Raw genomic sequence first — 20,635 nt, 5'->3', positions numbered from 1 at the left:
CTGGCATATAAAAACCAACCCTTCTTCTACACAAGGCTACGCATGCCAAGCCGCAGAGCGAACAGTGGGGGTGGGAGTTTCCTCATGAGGAGGCCACATTTTCAAGGGACAGGCAGGTTCCCAGGTGTTCAAGTGCAAGTCACACCCATCACCTATTCTTTCTACCCAGTTTTGTTTTGGCTTAAGTCTCCCTTGGAGTGGAAACCACCAGTTTTTGTTTTTGCTCTTAATAGCATAAGATTTAATAGTAACCCAATGGACTGACTTTCTGAATTTCTTCCATGCCCTTTCCCACGAGAAATGCAAGAGAACCAGTTTAGTAGCTCCCTTCCCATCCTGACTTTTTTGTCAGCTGGACCTAATCCTGTCAAGGCATCAAGCAGCTGCTTCAGAATCAGTAATCCAACAACCTTTTTCAGAAACCGCAGCATACCCTGAAACCTGATTACTGAACTCCCCTTCCTTTTCCCCTCCCTCCCTCTTCCCTAGGCAGTAACATTTCTCCCTAAAAAGACAAATCGGGTGCCAAATTCAGAACTAAAGGAATGCAGCGTACTAGAATGTTTTATTGTTCAGAAGTTTTAATTTTTGCAATTAAATGTCTATGTGTATTAACTATGTTCGTAGCCGCCCTGAGCCCCGCCTTGCCGGGGGGAGGGCGGGGTATAAATAAAAGTTCATTATTATATGTAGCCTCTATCTGCAGAAGTCACGGAGCTAGAGATCAGCAAACACAATCAAATGGGGAGCTGCATCCGAGACCCGAGAGTGTACCCAGAGTGGACATACATATGCTTTCTCGGGTGGAGAGCCACCCTTTCATTGCAAACACCACGACAGAGAAAGTCATCTAAAAACAATACGTCCTTTTTTAATTGTTAAGTCAATAAAGAGGTATCAAAATTAAAAGAGGAGAATTACGTGGGTCCAACAGAACTACCGGGGAGAGTTGGGGGGGGGGGAGAATGCAACAGAAGACACAACATCATGAACACGCGCGGGGTCGGTCGACGGGGGAGGGGAGGAGGGCAGTGAGGAGGCAGCCAGCGAGGGGGCTGGTGAGAGGCTCAATATCAGGAGAACGTCGTGTTTGCCGGGGGGGGGGGGCAGGAGGAGGAGGAGCAATGTGCTGGGCCCTTAGGAGTCGTCTTCGCCATTGGCGCTGTCTCTGTCATCTTCCCCTTCTTCCGGCTCCTTGTCGTCCCCCTTGATGGACTCCAGCTGAGAGAGAGAAGGGGACAGGCACAGGGGGCTGGTTAGCGAACGGGGAGAGCCGGGCTCTGTGCTCGAGGCTCTCTGCCTCCGCCAGCTCCGTACCTGGTCATCCCCCCGGTCTTCGTTGTCGTCGTCGTCCAGCAGGTCCCCTTCCTCGGCCGAGTCATCCACTCCGGCCTCTGACTCCATCTTGACGTTGCTCTCTTCTTTCTTTGCCGAGAGGCTGCTCTGCTCCTCCTCCGACTTATCATTTTTCAGCTCTAGGAGAAGGGAGGAAAGAAGAAGGAGAGTTGGTTTTTATATGCCGGCTTTCTCTATCACTTAAGGAAGAAATCGAACCGGCTTACAATCACGTTCCCTTCCTCTCCCCACAACAGACACCCTGTGAGACAGGTGGGCCTGAGAGAGTGTGACTACCCCAAGGTCACCCAGCTGGCTTCATGTGTAGGAGTGGGGAAACAAATCCAGTTCACCAGATTAGCCTCCGCCACTCATGTGGAGGAGTGAGGAACCCGGTTCTTCAGATCAGAGCCCACCGCTCCAAACCACCACTCTTAACCACTACACCACGCTGGAAGGGGGTAAGATCATGCACTGGTCAAACTGGCAGAGATGGGTCTTCAAAAGGGGATGGGGCACGTTCAGGGAGGAGGCCGCCGCAATGGAGACATGGAACCTCCATATCCAGATCAACTGGCTCTGAATGTCAACTGCAGGGGGGGGGACAACACTGTGCTCGACCGCTGTGGAAAACGAGCTGCTCCGGCAGAAGACCTGCTGGTCTCATCCAGAAATGTCTCATGATCACACAGCTTCCTAGATCAGGACAAAACTCTGCCTATGGGAAGCAGCAATCATTCCCTTGGGGGAAAAAAGGCAGGAAAAGCTTTGTGTTTACAGCTGGGATTCTAATTATACAGGGATGCCAGCTTGTGTCTTTCATTTGCCTAGCGGTGTTGCGGGCTAGCAGCTTCCTCAGGCTTATCTGCAAGGCTGTTCTGTGAAACTCTGGTTCCACGCAAGGGTTTCAAGCCAGATTCCCCCTCCTGGAAACACAGTTAAGGCTTCCGGGCAAGCCAGCCGGGGATGGCGCTACAACTCTTCCCTAACTAGTCATTAGGCTGCTGCTGTAAGCCGCCATGTGGGACCTTTGCCAGATAGGTTTTCAAGGTAGCAACCAGAAGGCTACACAATAACCCACGTGAAATATCCTACACCACAGGCCACATATTGTCAGAAGAAGAGTTGGTTTTTATATGCCGACTTTACTACTTGAGGAAGAATCAAACCGGCTTACAATCTCCTTCCCCTCCTCACAATAAACACCCTGTGAGGCAGATGGAGCTGAGAGAGCGTGACTAGCCCAAAGTCACCTAGCTGGCTTCATGTATAGAAGCGGGGAAACAAATCCAGTTCACCAGATTAGCGTCTGCCGCTCATGTGTAGGAGTGGGGAATCAAACCCGGTTCTCCAGATCAGAGTTCACCGCTCCAAACCACTGCTCTTAACCACTACACCACGCTGGCTCCAGGTCCCTCATACATTATGCACACAAATGAGCGATTCTGTTGAGAACAGGCATAAGCAGAAAGAGATGCTTCCAGCCAGTTTGCCAGACTTTAGCCCATGAAGGGCCCTGGGTTCAAGCAAGAATTAATTGGGGGGGGGGGGGGCTTAAAGCCTTCCTTCTCAAACCCCTTCCCTTACTTTGATCCTTCTCGATCTTCTCCAGGCTCTCCAGCAGGGAATCCACTTTCTGCTTGATCTGAGTCAGCTCCTTCTTAATGGTCTGCAGGTCGTCTCCTTTCACTGCAAGGGGGAAGGAAGGCCGTGAACGCCAGAGAGCCAGGATATTCCCTGACATGCTCATTCCTGATTCCCCGCCTCTCCTTCTAAAAAGGGAGAAATCGAGCCAACCGGCAAAAAGGAAGGTGAAATGATTGGAGGAGGCAGCTTTGAGCTAGAAACATTTCTGCTTCCCAGATTCCCAATATAGGGGGAAACAGACGGAGACAGCTGGGCCCAGCTCTCAGGAGGTCAATCAACTCCCTTCGTGTCAACTAGCCTTCTGCGTATTCTCCTCCTTCCCACTACTGGGGTCAGGAAGCAATTTTCCTCCAGGCCAGATTGGCCAGGAATCCTGGAGGGTTTTTTTTGGGGGGGGGGCATCTTCTGGGCATGGAGTAGGGGTCACTGGGGTGTATGGGGGGAGGCAGTTGTGAATTTCCTGCGTTGTGCAGGGGGTTGGACTAGATGACCCTGGGGGTCCCTTCCAACCCCACGATTCTACGATACTGCAATGTTCCTTGAACAAGTAACGTTTCAAAGAGGCAAGGATGTAACCCTTTGAAGCTTGGCAGGATAACTGTCTTGGATAAGGAAGGCCCGCTGACACCCCACCCCCCAAACTCCTGCAAGGAGGTTCAACACGTACACTTTCCAGACTTGGAGGAAGATCCCCGCTGTCCGCTCTTAGAGTTGAAGCCGCTCTTGCCCCTGCGGGAGGTGTTGCCGGAGACCCGCTGGCGTTTGGAGGGTACCACGGCCCTGGCAATGGGAGGTGGAGGTGGAACCCGGGCCTGATAACTGTACATCCTAGCAGCACAAGACAACCCCTCGTCAGAGAACTGTTTTCCCGAGCGGCTGCCATCAAAAAACAGTCGCCTCCTTACGGTTCACAACAAACCACAGGCGCCTTTTAACCCAAGGCTTCTTAAATGCTTATGGTTCATGGCCAACGTTAAGGGATTCCTCTTGGGAAGGAGGTGCTTCTGACTGGGGTTTCGAAGCTTGCTTTCCTGAGCAAGCTTTGAATGCCCCCGCCAGAAGGATCCTGTCCGAAGTCACATCCCAGTTTCCCCGGCCTCTGTCTTGCCGTTCCCCGCCCAAATTGTTCGCTGAAACCTCCCTTCTTGCAGTCCAAAACCCTTCTCTTCTTGAGCTATCTCCCCCTTCCTAACATTAAAAGATAAATGATTCCATATTCCCTCCTTGGGAAGACGGAAAGGGCAATAGAAGAAGAAGAGCTGGTTTTATATGCCAACTTTCAGGGAGAATCAAACCGGCTTAAAATTGCCTCCCCCTCCCCACAGCAGACACCCTGTGAGGGAGATGGGGCAAAGAGAGCTCTAAGAGAGCTGTGACTAGCCCAAGGTCCCCCAGCTGGATTCATATGGAAGAGTGGGGAAATCAACCCGGTTCGCCAGATTAGCCTCCGCCGCCCATGTGGAGGAGCGGGGGAATCAAACCAGGTTCTCCAGATCAGAGTCTGCTGCTCCAAACCACCGCTCTTAACCACTACACCACGGTGGCTCAGTATGGGTTTAACATCCCAAATCACAGTTTCCGGGACTGCTGGTGAGCTGATTCACTGAAACCCGTAGCACCTCTTGGCTGGTTCAGAATACTTTGGAAAAGGAGCAGGTCTGGCTATAGCTATAGGTTGCCTCTTCGACAGATCCACACACTTGACATATGAAGTTGCCTTATACTGAATCAGACCCTTGGCCCAATGGAGTCAGTACTGTCTACTTAGACTGGCAGTGGTTCTCCAGGGCTTCAGGCGGAGATCTTTCACATCATTTACTGCCTGCTCCTTTTAACTGAAGATGCCAGGAATTGTGCGTGCCAAGCAGATGCGCTACTACTGGGCCATCCCCTGACAACTTCTCTTTCCCTGACAACACCTCTTTAAGGACATTAAAAGGCACTAAATGCCTGACATGTGACCAAACACCCAGGTCACGTACCTGTCGTAGTATTCACGCTGGAAGTCGTAATCCAGGTCAAAAGAGGACCTGAAAAGACAAAGCGCAGGGAACCCGGTCAGGTTTCGGGAAGGCAGTTGAGGAAAGGAATCCATGAGGCTGCAGGCAACAGGCTAGTCTTTGCCCCCACCCCCATGTCAGGAATACATCCCCCAGCCTGGCACATAAAAGGCTAGAGCACAGTTCATGGCACTGAGTGAGCACTACGGCAACCTGGAAGCCCATCCTAAAGCCCCCCACCCCGCATCAAAGCCACCTATGCCCCTGCATCCAACCAGGTGGAGCTGTGACACCAGGTGCACTGAAAAGCCCACCTGTAACATCTTAACCAACCCCCACATCAACAGTTGCTGGCACATGCATGCACATCCCGCTTCAGTCCCTTAAACAAGGCAGCTGGAGGAGCTGCCCCCGCTGCAGGGCAAAAGAAACCAGGTAAAACAAAAACAGAGGTTTAAAATAATGAAAACGAAATGGGTCCCAACCTGACTAGAGGGGACGGAGAAGGTGGTGCTGCTACTGACCCGTACATCTCTGTGGCCGATCTCTTCACCCCGGCTTTGCCCCGGTTCAACTTCGGCTCGGCAGCCAGGTTAATATCTGAAAAGACAAAACGGCACGCCTGTTGGAGAAGCCCGAATCTCGGGAGGAAGCCCGGGCCTACAGAATAGGCTGGACTACTGCCGAGAGCGGTGCACAGGCGGAGGAGGGCTGGCGGAGTGCCCCACTGTACGTGCAGATGGAGAAAGAGTGAAGAGGCAACCCCTCTCTCATCTAAGCCACAGCCACTAATGCTAGCAGGAGAAGCTGGGAGGTCCAGGGTCTCCCAGTCAGTCAAGGGTAGACGCGGGGGCAAATCCCCATGAAGCTCCCCGGGTAACTGTGAACACATGAAGCTGCCTGAATCAGACCCTTGGTCCATCAAAGTCAGTATTGTCTACTCTGATCAGCAACAGCTCTCCGGGGATTCAGGCAGAAGGTTTTCACATCACCTACTTGCCTAGTCCCTTTAACTGGAGATGCCGGGGATTGAACCTGGGACCGTCTGCATGCCAAGAGGCTCTACCGCTGAGCCATAGCCCCTTCCCAAAAATGGACTTTATGGTTCCACTGGGGCTCGAAACCAGCACCTTCTGCGTGTAAAGCAGACATGATAACCACTACACTATGGAACCTTATAAAAATAGACTTGGTGGTCCAATTGGGGCTCGAACCCAGGGCCTTCTGCGTGTAAATCAGACGTGATAACCACTACACTATGGAACCGTGGACCAGCTACTGCCCAGGCCGCCGCCTTACAGGGCTGCTGGGAAGATAAAATAGAAATAACCTGTCCAAACTTCCTTAAAAGTTATAATTGTGATGGACAGATACACCCCGGCAGGGGGAGGATGGCTTGAAAAGAGTCTGCCCAGTGGAAGATGCTTCTGTTAAAAGCTCCGTCGGCCTTAATCCAAGACACCTCTGTGCTCCAATGTTTGCCAATACAAAGACCCTCAGCTTGCAGAGGCTGGCTGAAAAGCTCTGCACCGCTGCAAACCACAAGAGGCTAAACCCGGTTCCGCCTGCCGGATGAATGGATCTCTCTTGTGAGGGTGACAAGGGGGGTCCCAGATTAGCTCCTCCCACATGGCAGAAAGAGGCCGCTAGGTGGGTGGAAAGACCTCTCTGGCTCTTCGGAGTAAACTAGGCAGAGGAAGACTGATGGAGCCATTTGCATGGATATACCGCACCACATGAAACCTTGTTCCAAACAACATAGCAGGACAGCGGCTTCTTTTTCCTTTTTAAGCACTGGTTTTTACTTTCTTTCCGGTCTCAGAGCAAGCATGAACAAGTTTTTTTTTGGGGGGGGGGGGAGGTTGTGGATCTTTCTGAATTGGCAGGCAAGACTGCATGTATTTATGGGTGGAGACAGATCACGATGGGTAGCCGTGTTAGTCTGTCGATAGCAGTAGAAAAGAGCCAGAGTCCAGTAGCACATTAAAGACTAACAACATTTATGGCAGGGTAGGAGCTTTTGTGAGCCACGGCACGGCTGAACTTTGGCAGGGGGGGAGGGAGCCATGGCTTCCACATCCTGATCTTTGGCGCCTCCGAAGGATAACAGAAGGCCAATTCACAAGCTACAGTAGGAGTAACAGCATTAAGTCACTTCTGCTCCCTCTTCTCCCCTTTGCCTAAGGTAAAGGGGCGATTCAGATCTCTCAGTGGCTGCCACTGTTACAGGCCCCCTTCCCACATCTCCTGTCCAAAAATGGTAGTTCACGAGAGACAAGAGTGGCCAGAGAGGTGGTTTTTGATAGGCAAGATCCAGGTTCCAGTCTCCATTCATCCAGGCCACCTCCCAACTTAACACCCAGAACCAACGGGTTGAAATTAAATCAAAAGAGTTTTCGTCTAGACACTAGGAAGAATTTTCTAACAGTTTGAGCTGTTCCTCAGTAGAACAGGCTTCCTCGGGAGGTGGTAAGCGCTCCTTCCCTGGAGGTTTTAAAGCAGAGGCTAGATGGCCATCTGTCAGCAATGCTGATTCTATGACCTTAAGCAGATGATGAGAGGGAGGACATCTTGGCCATCTTCTGGGCATGGAGTGGGGGGGCGGGTCACTGGGGGTGTGGCGGGGAGGTAGTTGTGAATTTCCTGCACTGTGCAGGGGGCTGAACTAGATGACCCTGGTGGTCCCTTCCAACTCTATGATTCTATGCCCAAAGGAGTTGAGGGGAAAAAGAATTACCAGTTAATACCTTTTGTGCACAAAATAAGGGGGGGGGGGCTGATGAAGCGCCACTCTACATATAGTGAACGGTGCCTTATTGCCCAGTTGAAAGCAGACCAGACTGCACCTCTCAGCAAACCAGTCTGTGCCCCCCCGCCCCCGTCTTTCCGTTTTGACCGCCTTCCCCCGGCTCTCTTTCAAGGTCCTGCGGTCCTGAAGGTTCTGATATAACAGCTACACTACTTCCAACACAAGACTGAGACATCGTTCTCGCTTCAGGTTGCGTGCACGTCCAAAAACTGCCTCCCAGCAATGAGGCATAACATCCAAATCACAAGGTGTCATAGTTCCGCTGTACACTGCATTGGTCAGGCCACACCTGGAGTAATGTGTGCAGTTCTGGAGGCCTCGCTTCAAAAAGGATGTGGACAGAATCAAGTGGGTGCATAGGAGAGCAACGAGGATGATTAGGGGCCTGGAGGCCAAGCCCTATGAGGAAAGGCTGAGGGACTTGGGAATATTCAGTCTGGAGAAGAGGAGGTTGAGGGGGGGCACGATTGCTCTCTTTAAGTATTTGAAGGGCCGTCACTTAGAGGAGGGCAGGGAGCTGTTCCTGTTGGCAGCAGAAGAGAGGACTCGAAATAATGTGTTTAAATTGAAGGCGGAAAGGTACCAGCTGGACATTAAAAAAAAATACAGTAAGTTGTTCAACAGTTTCCCCTCCCTGTCAGTCTTTAAGCAGAGGCCAGACAAGCACTTGTCAGGGATGCTCTATCTAGGCTGATCCTGCATTGAGCAGGGGGTTGGGCTAGATGACCTGTATGGCCCCTTTCAACTCTATGATTCTAATAATAGGGCAACGGGGGAACAGGGCTGGTGTTCGCCAAAGCAGGCACGAATCCCCACCAGCCAGGCCTGAGAACCACAGAAGAACGACAGACACCAAGCTTACCTAGGACCTGGCCCGCAATCATCCGTCCGTCTTCCCCGGCCACGGCAGCGCGAGCATTGCGCTCGTTCACATACTGCACGAAGGCAAAGCCCTTGTGCACGGAGCAGCCGACAATCTTGCCGTACTTGGAGAAAATGACCTCCACGTCGGACTTCTTCACCACCAGCGTGTTGAGGTTGCCGATGAAGACGCGCGAGTTCAGGGAGCGGGGGTCCGTCTTGTTGGTGACGTTGCTGGCCATGGCTCGCGTGCGCCGCTGGAGCACAGAGGTCCTAGCGGGGGAGGGAGGACGACCGTCAGGAAGGGAAAGCAGGCGGGCAAGGTCTTCAAAACCATCCTCTCGCCTCAACACGCACCCCACAAACAGCCACAAATAATGCCCCAGGGTCATCTAGTCCAACCCCCTGCACAATGAATTTCCTGCATTGTGCAGGGGGTTGGACTAAATGACCCTGGGGTCCCTTCCAACTCTATGATTCTACACACACACCCCTTCTGCTTCATGTTAAAAACACCATATGCCAAGAATATTTCACCCACTAACTGGGAAACCATCAACTCTACAGCCATTGTCCAAGATGGAATCAGCTTTACTCTCAACCTCAAGGCTGGCTTCATGTAGTATTTTAACGTCAAAGCAATATAAAAATGCCTTTGACACACGGCTCTGAATGGGGAAGAAGCCCAGAACCTAGATGACTAGCTTTCTAGTTGCGAGAACATTTTTCAGAAAGCATTTAAATTAAGATTTTGCAACTCCCAGCAAGTTATATATTAATTCTAACAGGAAAATATGATGTCTGACAATAGCAATAGAGGTCTGAAGGGCTTTTTGATAGGAAAGATCCAGGTTCGAGTCTGTCAGTAGCGGTAGAAAAAAGCAAGATTCCAGTAGCACCTTAAAGACTGACAAAATCTCTGGCAGGGGATGAGCTTTCGTGAGCTACAGCTCATGTCTTCAGAGAACTGAAGAAGTATCTGAAAAAGCAAGCTGTAGCTCAAGAAAGCTCATACCCTGTCAGAAATTTTGTTGGTCTTTAAGGTGCTACTAGACTCTTGCTCTTTTCTACCAAGAGAATATCAGACTTTGGGGTTACAGTCTATGATGATCTTGAACTCAGCTGTATTTATGGCTCCCTCCTGCCGAGCTGCCCCCCCCCTGCCAATCCATAAAGGGAGGGTCCCCTCTTTCCTTAACAGGAGAGGGTTATAAGAGTCAACCCTTCGGCCTTGATTTAAGCTCACTCCCATTGTCACCAAAGAACTCTTGAGTAATCTTGACAAAATATCTCCAACCGTTTCTAACACAAACATTCATCTCACTCAAATTCAATTCACCTTTGTATTATGAAATCAACAGGAACTACACCGGACCCTGCTAGAGATGTGAAGGGCCAGAAAACGTGGTCTTTTTTTCATCTGCCCCAAGGACCTGCCCTCCCCCAAAGAAAAACACTCGGGATGCTTTGGGCAACACTGGGGGGGGATCATAATGAATTGTTTTCTCTCTTGCAATGAGTGAAATGCTTTTTAAGTTGAAGTTTTACATAATTTTTTCCATACTATGAATTTTGTGTCAAGTCTAAAAACTCCTACGTATGCTGCAAACACATAACAAATGAGTGTCTGTTGTTTAGATGTAAAGAATTTTGGCAACAATTAATATGCTATAATGAGTTCAATACTTCTGAACAGTTCTGTGCTTGTTTGGACTGTTTTCCAATTCTTTAACCTACTGCATCAGTTATTGGAGATCTTTGCTATTTGTTTGATTTGTATTATTTTGTGATCCTCTGAGTCCAAGCAAGAAAGGAATACTGTAAATGAAGTAAATAAATAAATCCAAATACAGTTGCAGTGATACCTATGGTGACTGAATGGGTGTGCCTGTGGCCAAATAATACTCTCGTTTCCTACAGAATTTGTTTTTTAACTTCAAACTTATTTTTTCTCTCCCTTAAAACATACCATTAAGATACACAGGCTAAGGTAGTTCAGGGTGCAGCCATTTGCATCGTTCATGTTTTGGGTATCTCTGCAATTTCTCTCTTAGAAAACCAAGACATTTATAATTCTAAACTCCATAAATACCAAACGGTACAATCTGAGATGCCAAATAAATTATGCTTCGCATGTATGCTGTCAAACCAGTAAAATACATACATTCCAACCACGTTGTAAGTTCAGAGGGTGTGCAATACTTCCAAAAGGGGTTTAGCTTGGGCCTGTCTCTCCAGGGGCAGGGAATTCTAATACAACCCCCTCCCCAAACTAGTGATTCATGAGACAGGACTATGACAAGGCCTCTCCCCCTCATACACTCCAGTTTCGCTGGAGTATAATGCAAAAACCCAAAGCCTTGTGCTGACGCAGAGTTGGGGAGCCAGTGCTAAGGCTGGGTGCCAGAGATCACCGCCCAGCTCCCAGGATCTCCACAAGAGGGAGGGGCTGTGGCTCAGTGGTAGAGCATTCTGCTTGGCATGCAGAAGGTCCCAGGTTCAATCCCTGGCATCTCCAGTTGAAGTAGGCGAGTAGGTGATGTGAAAGACCTCCGCCTGAGACCCTGGAGAGCCGCTGCTGGTCTGAGTGGACAAGACTGACTTTGATGGACCGAGGGTCTGATTCAGGATAAGGTAGCTTCATGTGTCCATGTGACTCCTGGCCTTGCACAGCTCACTGCACGGAGGGACCGAGACCGGTGTGTGAACTTTGGTGCAAAGACGTTAGGAAAGATAAAAAACCTTCCAGAGCCACCGTGTGCTTGAACGGTGCCTTACGCCACCCAGCTGGTGAGCGCATGCAGACAGACATACACCCCAGGAGCTGAGAAGTAAAATACAGCGTTCGGCCATCCCCTGATCACAAGTCTGGCAAGCAGGCTTGAGATCTTGCACAAGGCAAGCCGTGGCAAAGCTCGGACTGATGAGACGGGGATTTAAGGTAGGAGGGTATTTATGCAACCGTGGTATCCAGGACAGAACAGCAGAGACCACAGGAGAGAACTGTCGATCACATGCCTGTGCAGTCTCAGGGCACCGGAAGAATACGTTTATCCTCAATCGTCTTCCACAAAAACGGTTCCCGTACCAAAAAAGTAGGCAAGAACATCTTCTTGGCATGGCTCCTGGGAGACCAAATCTGCACATGTCCATTCAAGAGGCCTCTTACCCCAAACTTGCTCTGTGGAACTTGCTCTGTGGAGAGTCTTGATACCCAAAGACGGCCACGGTTTCTACCAAGCTCCAGGCACATTGCAAGGCCTTTTCCGTTTTCAGTTAGGTAGTCAGGAGAAGGTAGCCTTTTGAGATGCAAGTAGGAGCCTCTGACTTGAGAATATCATTCACACCTTCCTAATATGCTTTTTCCATAACAAGTAGGGATGGACAGAAGGTGTATCAGAGAACACTCCATGGAAACTGTGTGCGTGTGTTAAGTGCCGTCAATTTAAGTGCCGTCAAGTTCCGACTCATGGCAACCCTATGAATCAATGTCCTGCAAAACATCCTATTCTTAACAGCCTTGCTCAGGTCTTGCAAATTGAAGGCCGTGGCTTCCTTTATAGTCGATCCACCTCTTGTTGGGTCTTCCTCTTTTCCTGCTGTCTTCAATTTTTCCTAGCATGATTGTCTTTTTCATGGAAACCAGCCAACTGCTTATGGGATATCTTGTGCTTGCCGGGAGTATTGCAAATGATGAAAAGCTGGGTAGACTTTCATCTGATTCAGCAAGGCACCGATGTCCACATGTGAGTTGTTCTCAAACTGTGGGTTGGGACTCTGGCAGGAGAGTTTCACGGCCAGGAGGGCCGAGGAGGAACAGAGGGGGCCTGGAAGGGCTGAGGCGAGGCTCCATGCCAGGCATTGTGTTTGCCGTAGCTAAAGCACATGATGGTCGAGAAATAAAGCCTGTTGCTCAGTAATGCTATATATTTAATAAATATTGAACACAAGAACACACTTTTGTTCAATGTTGGTGTGTGTGTTAAGTGCCGTCAAGTCGCTTCCGACTCATGGCGACCTTATGAATCCATGTCCTCCAAAATGTCCTATCATTGACAGCTTACAAATTGAAGGCTGTGGCTTCTTTTATTGAGTCAATCCATCTCTTGTTGGGTCTTCCTCTTTTCCTGCTGCCCTCAACTTTTCCTAGCATGACGATCTTCTCCAGTTGTCTTTTCATAATGTGCCCAAATTCCATAGCCTCCATTTAGTCATTTTAGCTTCTAGGGTCAGTTCAAGCTTGATTTGATCTATGACCCACTGATCTGTTTATTTTATTTTGGCAGTCCACGGTATCAGTAACACTGTACCTACGTCTTATGTTGGGGAGGGGGAAAAGCAGCGCAGTTACTTTGCAAGTAGGTCAAGAAGCACACAGCAACTGTAGGGGTGATGCAGCTTCAAAACATCTGAGGACCACCGCCGTCAAAAGACGGCTGCACGCTCGTAGCACCTTTAGCACGGATTAACGATGACTCGGACATCGAGGGTGCACTTTTGAACTATAAATTTAACACGCATCACAAGGTCTCTTTTTTGTAAGCAGACCATGCAAGACTCTGCCACAGAGCCCTGAACAGCGATATACATTTGGAATTCCCTAGCGCAGGGGTCCCCAACCTTTCTGAGCCTATGGGCACCTCTGGAACTCAGAGAGGGAAGCGGCAGCTGCAGGAGGTACAGCCACGCAAAGGAAGCCCAAGCGCAGAGGAGAAGAGGAATAATTTTCAAAGATACACTGGGAAGGAGGAGTGGAAGAGAACAAAATCAATGCTGTGGTGGCAGCTGCCGCTGAAACAACGCTATTTTAATCTGCACAGCCAATTGGATCTCCATTGGCCTCTGAGAAGCCCCCGCTGGGCAGGCGTCCCCCAGCTTTGATGGGCGCCAGGAACTTGCTGGCAGGGGCCATAGCACCCACGGGCACCATGGTGGGGACCCCTGCCCTAGTGGTTCCCCAGAGACCCCTTCAAATCTCCCTCAAAGACCCAAAGACTTTTTTGAAAGGCCCCGATCCTCTTTTTTGATGCACAGAGTTGGACAGTCCAATCCCAGCCCTGCGAATACACATCCATTCTGTACCCAGCCCGAGGAGCGGCTGTGTGCCCTTTTCTCTAAGGTCTTAAAAGGGATGGCTGCCAAAGCCTAGAATGAAACCAGCTCCCTTACCATCAGCCCCGGTGGGTTTGTGTCTGCTCCGTGTGAGGCTCCGCTGGCAGCCGCCACTGCTGCTCCAGACTGGGCGTCCATGAAGGCGTTTGGAAGGGAAGGGCAGTGTGGAGGATAAGACCAGGATGGGAAGTGGAGGGAGGGCATGGGAGGAGGGGATCTGAGCGGGGGAGGGGTGAAGGGCTGTCACTGCTAGGGAGCGATCAGCACCACAGACACATTGCAGCAACAGTCAAAAAATTTGCACAGAAATAAAATATTAAAAATTAAAAAATTAAAAAAAAAAACAATAAAAAACTGTAGGAACTTCCTGAGGTGTTCAAATAAGTTCTGGAGAAATCGGGTTCCGTTCTCAGCAGCCAGGTGATAAGGGAGGGAAAAAAGGGTTAACGCGATAAATCCACTTTTTTAAACAATAATAATAAAAAATGGGTTTTAAAAACCTCGTTGCGTTTTCCCCCCCCAAGGGGTTTAAAAACCCAAAGTTCAATTAGGACCACTCAGAAAAACTCCATTTTCATCCGGTTAAAAATCAGCAGTCATTTTTTAATGTTTTGTTTTTGCAAATCACCACCATCAGCACCACATCATCAGTCACAGTCTCACCATCATAGTAGCAATAATACCAATAAGTAACTAGCAACAACGATAAAAAGGAAATCAGTTTGGAAAGGCAGGAAAAAAATACGGAAAAAAAATTGGAATAACTTACTGTAGCTGAAGATCAAAAAAATCTCACTGTAAAAAAACAAAAATGAAAATAGCCCAGATTAGAAAAACGGGAGGCGTCAAAATGTCAAAGTCAGCAAATTCTCTCATTTTTTTTTTTTTTTGGTCTGTTCTTTCTCCCCCTTTCCGCACTCTCGTTCCAGCCACAGTTACTGCAGAACCGGGCGGGGAAGAGCTCCTGGCGGGAAACGATCCAAGCCCTCGGAACACCATTTCCACTCTAAAAATGCCTGCGAGACTTGAGCTCAAGAGAGGCTAAAAGGTTCCTCCTCCTCTAACCCAGCTGCGAAGGGGGGAAAAAAGGTGATTTTTTTCCAAAATTAGCATCTTTCAATCCAGCTTTGGTTTGGCTGCAAGGCCGCACTGGGGGGGGTGGGGGGTGGCGAAGGCGCTTGCTTAGTACAAACGGCTGGTTCTAAGACATTGGGGAGAAGGGGGCGTGCGTGCGTTGGGGCGGGTAGGGGATTTTTGTTTTTAAAAAACAACGAAGCTGAGCTCCAGTGAAGGAAGGGTTGGGGATTTTTCGCCTTGCGGCCCTGTGAAAGGAGAAGGGGACAGGATGAGTCAGGGAACCCTGGATACGTTGCCCATCTCTCTCCCCACCGCCCCAGTTTTCCCCCACCATGGAGAAAGCCGTCTGCTTCCCACGGGGCTTCCCTCCAAGTCCCCAGCTGCCTCGAGGGGCCGTTTAAAATTCCACCCAGTCCACCTGCCCGCTTCCGCGGGTTGCCGAGGAAGCGAGTCCGAAGTCGGAGGCACCTGTGGGAGGCTGGGTTGAAGCTGGTCCACAAATAGCCTCAAGCAAAGACAGAGAGAACAGGACACACGCAAAGCAGTGTCCTGCAAGTCTCCATCATGGGTTGAAAAGCACCAAGGCGTTATAGAGGAATGCTTCCCCGGGAATCTTTACAACATTTCAGCATGTATTCTGGAACAGCAAATGTTTGTGATCCGCAAGGTGAGGCCCAGAAGTGCGGGACTGGATCACACACTCCCTCAGTTTTCTCCCCCATTCCACCCGGAATTGAAAGGCTAGGAAGACTACAGCGGCTAATCCTACTGTCAAGGGATTGTTGACTGGAGACAATAATGCTAATTCCCCGGCAATCCCTGAGCTCGACAGACCGGTGCTTCCCCTAACAAGTAATGAGAAAGCAAAGGGCTCTGCAATCCTGAAGTCATCTCCTTTCTCTCTATTCTTAACCAAATAACATACTGATGTGTACAACAGCAAGAAAGTATTTGGGATACCTTTATGTGAGTCCTAATAACATGACAACTTATTGTTGATTTTGGACGCTGTCAATAAAAGAGCAAGGCTACCCTGACTTGTGTTCTCTCTTTACTGAGAAGAAGAGTTGGTTTTTATATGCTGACTCTCTCTACCACTTAAGGGAGAATCAAACGAGCTTACAATCGCCTTCTCCTCCCCACAACAGGTACCCTGTGAAGTAGGGGAGGCTGAGAGAGCTCGAAGAGAGCTGTGACTAGCCCAAGGTCACCCAGCTGGCCTTATGTGTAGGAGTGGGGAAACCAACCTGGTTTTCCAGATTAGCCTCCGCCGGGCATGTGGAGGAGTGGGGAATCAAACCCAGTTCTCCAGATCAGACTCCACGGCTCCAAACCACAGCTCTTAACCACTACACCACGCTGGCTCTCTGGAAGTTGGCCCACATGGCAATGACGTCCCCCCCACCACACACAGATTGTTCGTCTCTGTAACACGCCATTCTAGGATGCCTTCAGTAATCACTCGTTGGAACACTACATCCTGGGATAAGATCTGCCTCAAGCCTGCAGTTTTCAAAAGGGCCTTTTCCCTCTGTGGGTCTTAATTAGGGTTTATTATTAGGTGCGCTTTCAAGCAACCTCAAATTTATCTGGGGCCGGCTGTGCAGAGCAAAGACTGCCAATACATACTACACCCAGGACTCTAAAGCAAAGACTGAGGGCACCAAGCATGACCCAGAGGCGAGAGCACCGAAAACAGACCTGGAAAGGCTGAGGCCTAGCAGTGACACGAATGTTTGCAGGCAAAGGTTGATACAGGACAAAACTTGCATGGGCAACAGGTTTGCCTTCTGTTTTGTCTCTTTCCCAGGCTATTAACGGCTATTTTTCTGGGTTTCTAGATATATTAATTACTTACAGCCCAATGCCACAGGTGCTTTATTAAGGACAGCTACTGCGACAATCTATCAAATATCCAAAGTGTTTGAACCTTCGTATTTTGCTGCTTCAGCTTTGGTGCCAAGAGTCGTCCCTGGTCCTGTCAACAGGCAGGATCTGCGCCCCCCCGTCCCTTGTCCCCCATCCCCCTCTCGTTTCTACCTGCCCTGCACAGGGATGGGTCCCCCACCACAAATGCACTGCCCCAAATCAAAACACTGTAATTTATTTATTTAATCCATTTGCACCCCACCTTTCTCTCGTCTCCTCTCCTCAGTTTTACCCTCACAACAACCCTGCAAGGTAGGTTAGGCTGAGAGCGCGTGGCTGGTCCAAGGTCACCCAGCGAGGTCCCATGCCACTGGCAGAGATTCCAACCCAAGTCTCCCAGATACTAGTCTGATGCTCTTAACCACACCACACTGGCTCTCCGTACGACACAACATACCGCTTTGCACTCACAAAGACTTGGTGTTTTCTACTGAGCGCCAGAGAACACAGGTCCCGTCTCAAAAAGGCACTGCCAACAAGATGCTGGCGCTGCTCTCGTTCCAAGCCACCAACTACCACCACCATGCAAATTATTCACAACCCCAAAATACAATTCTCGAGGGCTCTCATCACTACAGGAGTGAAATGTAATATGGCATGTTTCCATCTAGACATTAAGAAGAATTTTCTAACAGTTAGAGCGGTTCCTCAGTGGAACAGGCTTCCTCGGGAGGTGGTAAGCGCTCCTTCCCTGGAGGTTTTTAAGCAAAGGCTAGATGGCCATCTGTCAGCAATGCTGATTCTGTGACCTTAGGCAGATCATGAGAGGGAGGGCATCTTGGCCATCTTCTGGGCATGGAGTAGGGGTCACTGGGTGTGTGTGGAGGGGAGGTAGTTGTGAATTCCTTGCATTGTGTAGGGGGTTGGGCTAGAAGACCCTGGTGGTCCCATCCAACTCTATGATTCTATAAGGTTACAGCGGCCTCCCCTTCCAGAAGAACCCTCAGCTTTCTTTGTGGCCTACCTAATCTCTTCCAAAGTTGAAACTATGCTACTCCCACCTATAATTTTTTTTAATAAAATACAATTGTTACCAGAAAGTTAACCTGTGCTGAGATACTTTTGGCTAGAGAACGGAGGCAACGCTGCACAGGAAAGCTTTTCGTTCGGCTAGATATTAGGGGAATTTTTTTTTTTACAGGAAGAGTTGTTCAACAGTGGAATCAGCTACCTAGGGAGGCGGCGAGCTCCCCCTCACTGGTGGTCTTTAAGCAGAGGCTGGACAAGCACTTGTCAGGGATGCTCTAGGCATCCCGAACTGTAATCCAAGGAGCACTTGGTGCTCCGTGAAACATCTCCTAGTGCTCCGTGAAGAGACTGGAAAGAAAAATACTCCTGTCATTCGGTTTAGTATATAGGAGCTGAGTAAAAATTAGTGTTCCGTGACGAGTTCCTCTCCAGAAAAGCGCTTCACGACTCAATAAGTTTGGGAAACTGCTCTAGGCTGATCCAGAATTAAGCAGGGGGGTTGGACCAGATAGCCTGAATGGCCCCTTCCAACTCTATGATTCTATGAGTTCGAGACCTCTCCCAAGGCTCATCGGGTGTTCCACACGAACACAAAAACGTGCCCACGGCTAAAGCCATGACCAATACTTGAGCTGGCGCAAGGCTGCGGCCAAGACACTAGGGTTGCCAGGTCCCTCTTTGCCACTGAGGGGAGGTTTTGGGGGGCGGAGCCTGAGGAGGGTGGGGTTTGGGGAGAGACTTCAATGCCATAGAGTCCAATTGCCCAAGCAGCCATTTTCTCCAGGGGAACTGATCTCTATTGGCTGGAGACCAGTTGTAATAGCAGATCTCCAGCGACTACCTGGAGGTTGGCAACCCTACACAACACCCCTGCTGCAAAAATCAGGAAGGCTGCCAAGCCTTCCCTCTGCGTCTCTTGCTAAGGCACCCTGAGGCAATCCGCTCCGTGCAACAGGAGGCAAGTATTGCCTACTTTGCAAAGGCGTTGCCGGGAATATTACAGCACGCGGGGGGGGGACTCTCTCAAAAGCTCCCTTGAGGCAATTTCACGTCTTCCATCGCTGTCAAATTTAGGCCGAGGCCAAAGGGGGGGGGGGCTTGACTGATTTAAAATGCAAAGCAGCTCTAAACTTTTTTTTTTTTTACAGGGGAGGGCCTGTGGCTCACTGGTCGAGCATCTGCTTGGCATGAAAAGGTCCCAGGTTCAATCCCCGGCATCGCCAGTTAAAGGGACTAGGCAGGTAGGTGATGTGAAAGACCTGAGACTCTGGAGAGCCATGGAGTGGGGCTGTGACTCAGTGGTTGAGCATCTGCTTGGCATGCAGAAGGTCCCACTCCCCGACATCTCCAGTTAAAGAGTCTAGGCAAGTAGGGGATGTGAAAGACCCCTGCCTGAGACCCTGGAGAGCCGCTGCCAGTCTGAGTGGACAACGCTGACTTTGATGGACTAAGGGTCTGATTCAGCAGAAGGCAGCTTCATGTGTACACGTGTTCATGTACGCATGCTTAGTGTTGCAACAGGAGGCATGTCTGGCCTACTTTGCAGAGGCCTCGCAAGGAGTGTTACAGCACAGGGGGGGGAAACCCCTCTGGAGAGCTGTCTTGATGCGCCTCTGCATCCTCCATTCCTGTCAAATTTAGGCCGAGGCCAAAGGGCCGTCTCTGATATAAAATGCAAAGCAGCTACGCACGCTTAGTGTTGCACGCCGGGCAGCAGTCGCCGCAAGGGCCACGGGCCTCCGGCGTGCAAACCGCGCACGCGCCTCTGCTTTGCACGAGTCGCGTGCAAAAAGTCGCAGACCCGTGCAAAGTCTCACCCCGCCGCCCCTCCCCATCCTGGCTGACCCCGGGCTTTAGCTTGTGGCACCGAAACGATACATCAACAGGGAATCGGGTCACCCAAACACCTCCCTCCAGCACCCCCCCCCCGAAGATAACACTTTCCAGATAAAGGAGTGTTTTAAATTAAACGGCTAATCCGGATTAGTCGGAATCCGGATTACAAAGCGCCGTGTAAACGGCGTTGCCAAACCCAATTTTTTTTTTTAAAAGGCACTTCTTCCTAAACCCAGAGGCCTCACGTGTTGCTGCGCATAAACGGCCCTCTTCCTTTCCCTGGGCGGGCGGCAGAAAGACATTATTCAGGCCGCCTCGGTATATTTTTATTTCCCCCCCCCCTCCGGTATCATGGCCTCTTCCACAGAGAACGGGCACCAATGGGCTCGGAACGAACCACCTGCGCTACGCGGGGGTTGGCACGGAAAGGTTCGAGAAAGCCGACCAGGGAAATACCAACCTGGCGAGGAAAGGGAGGGGGGGGAGAATGGAAAGGGCGATACCATTATTACCCCCAAAGCGGGAAAGGGGAGAAGCGCCGCCATTGTTCCCCTCACTATCCCAACGAACTCACCGGGAGGCCCCCAGCTCCAGTGCCGCGACCCTTTTCCTATTACTAATTTTTTGTTTAATAATTTTCCCTTTCGCGGCTACGGTCTCTTCTTCCACGCTCCGGACTCTTCACAAAATGGCGCCCCCGCCGCCCTCTACCTCTGCGCCGCGCAGCCCAGATCTGGCTGCCGCCCGCCCCTTTTTGAGGGCACGCCCCTTCGGTGGTAGGGTGTTTAATCCCACCCGCGCTCGATGATTGGATAGGCTCGGTTGCCATTCATTCGTCCAGCCAATCAGCGCTCGCACAGGATGAGAAGGTGAGGGCGAAGACGTCGAGGAGGAACCGGGGAAAGAGGGGCGGAGATAAAAACTGAAATCCGGCGGCGGAGGCGGGGATGTGGGAGGAGGGACTCGAAGGCGGATAGGTCGCAGACGATGTCACTCAGAAAGCAATTTTTTTAAAAAACGTTTAACCCCGTGATTTGATGACGTGACTGTCAATTAAGTC

The 20,635-nt window shown here is 50.3% G+C and overlaps 1 protein-coding gene and 2 non-coding genes across 5 annotated transcripts in view; all 3 read right to left on the bottom strand.

The window, feature by feature from the left end:
* Positions 1 to 1,101: 1,101 nt before the first annotated feature.
* The window catches only part of HNRNPC (heterogeneous nuclear ribonucleoprotein C), a 50,170-nt gene continuing 30,636 nt past the window's right edge, over positions 1,102 to 20,635 (bottom strand). The window contains exons 1-8 of one of the 3 annotated variants that reach the window (XM_056863355.1): positions 14,534 to 14,672; positions 8,654 to 8,925; positions 5,468 to 5,582; positions 4,965 to 5,012; positions 3,650 to 3,810; positions 2,923 to 3,024; positions 1,318 to 1,475; positions 1,102 to 1,221 (exon numbers count right to left, since the gene is read on the bottom strand). In XM_056863355.1, coding sequence (XP_056719333.1) covers positions 1,138 to 1,221; positions 1,318 to 1,475; positions 2,923 to 3,024; positions 3,650 to 3,810; positions 4,965 to 5,012; positions 5,468 to 5,582; positions 8,654 to 8,894 — 909 coding nt within the window. In that variant the 5' untranslated portion in view covers positions 8,895 to 8,925; positions 14,534 to 14,672 and the 3' untranslated portion in view covers positions 1,102 to 1,137. Of the gene's footprint in view, positions 1,476 to 2,922; positions 3,025 to 3,649; positions 3,811 to 4,964; positions 5,013 to 5,467; positions 5,583 to 8,653; positions 8,926 to 14,533; positions 14,674 to 20,635 lie in introns of those variants that run through there. The other 2 variants (XM_056863356.1, XM_056863354.1) reach the window with 2 other exon arrangements.
* On the bottom strand, positions 6,085 to 6,157 carry TRNAV-UAC (transfer RNA valine (anticodon UAC)). Its single transcript has one exon. It is a non-coding gene; the product is annotated as a tRNA-Val (tRNA).
* TRNAV-UAC (transfer RNA valine (anticodon UAC)) lies at positions 6,176 to 6,248 on the bottom strand. Its single transcript has one exon. It is a non-coding gene; the product is annotated as a tRNA-Val (tRNA).

Source organism: Euleptes europaea, chromosome 18 (assembly GCF_029931775.1).
Source record: "Euleptes europaea isolate rEulEur1 chromosome 18, rEulEur1.hap1, whole genome shotgun sequence".
NCBI classification, from domain to species: domain Eukaryota; kingdom Metazoa; phylum Chordata; class Lepidosauria; order Squamata; family Sphaerodactylidae; genus Euleptes; species Euleptes europaea.
The sequence above is the reverse complement of the archived record's forward strand: the minus strand, read 5'-3'. Positions and strand labels throughout refer to the sequence as shown.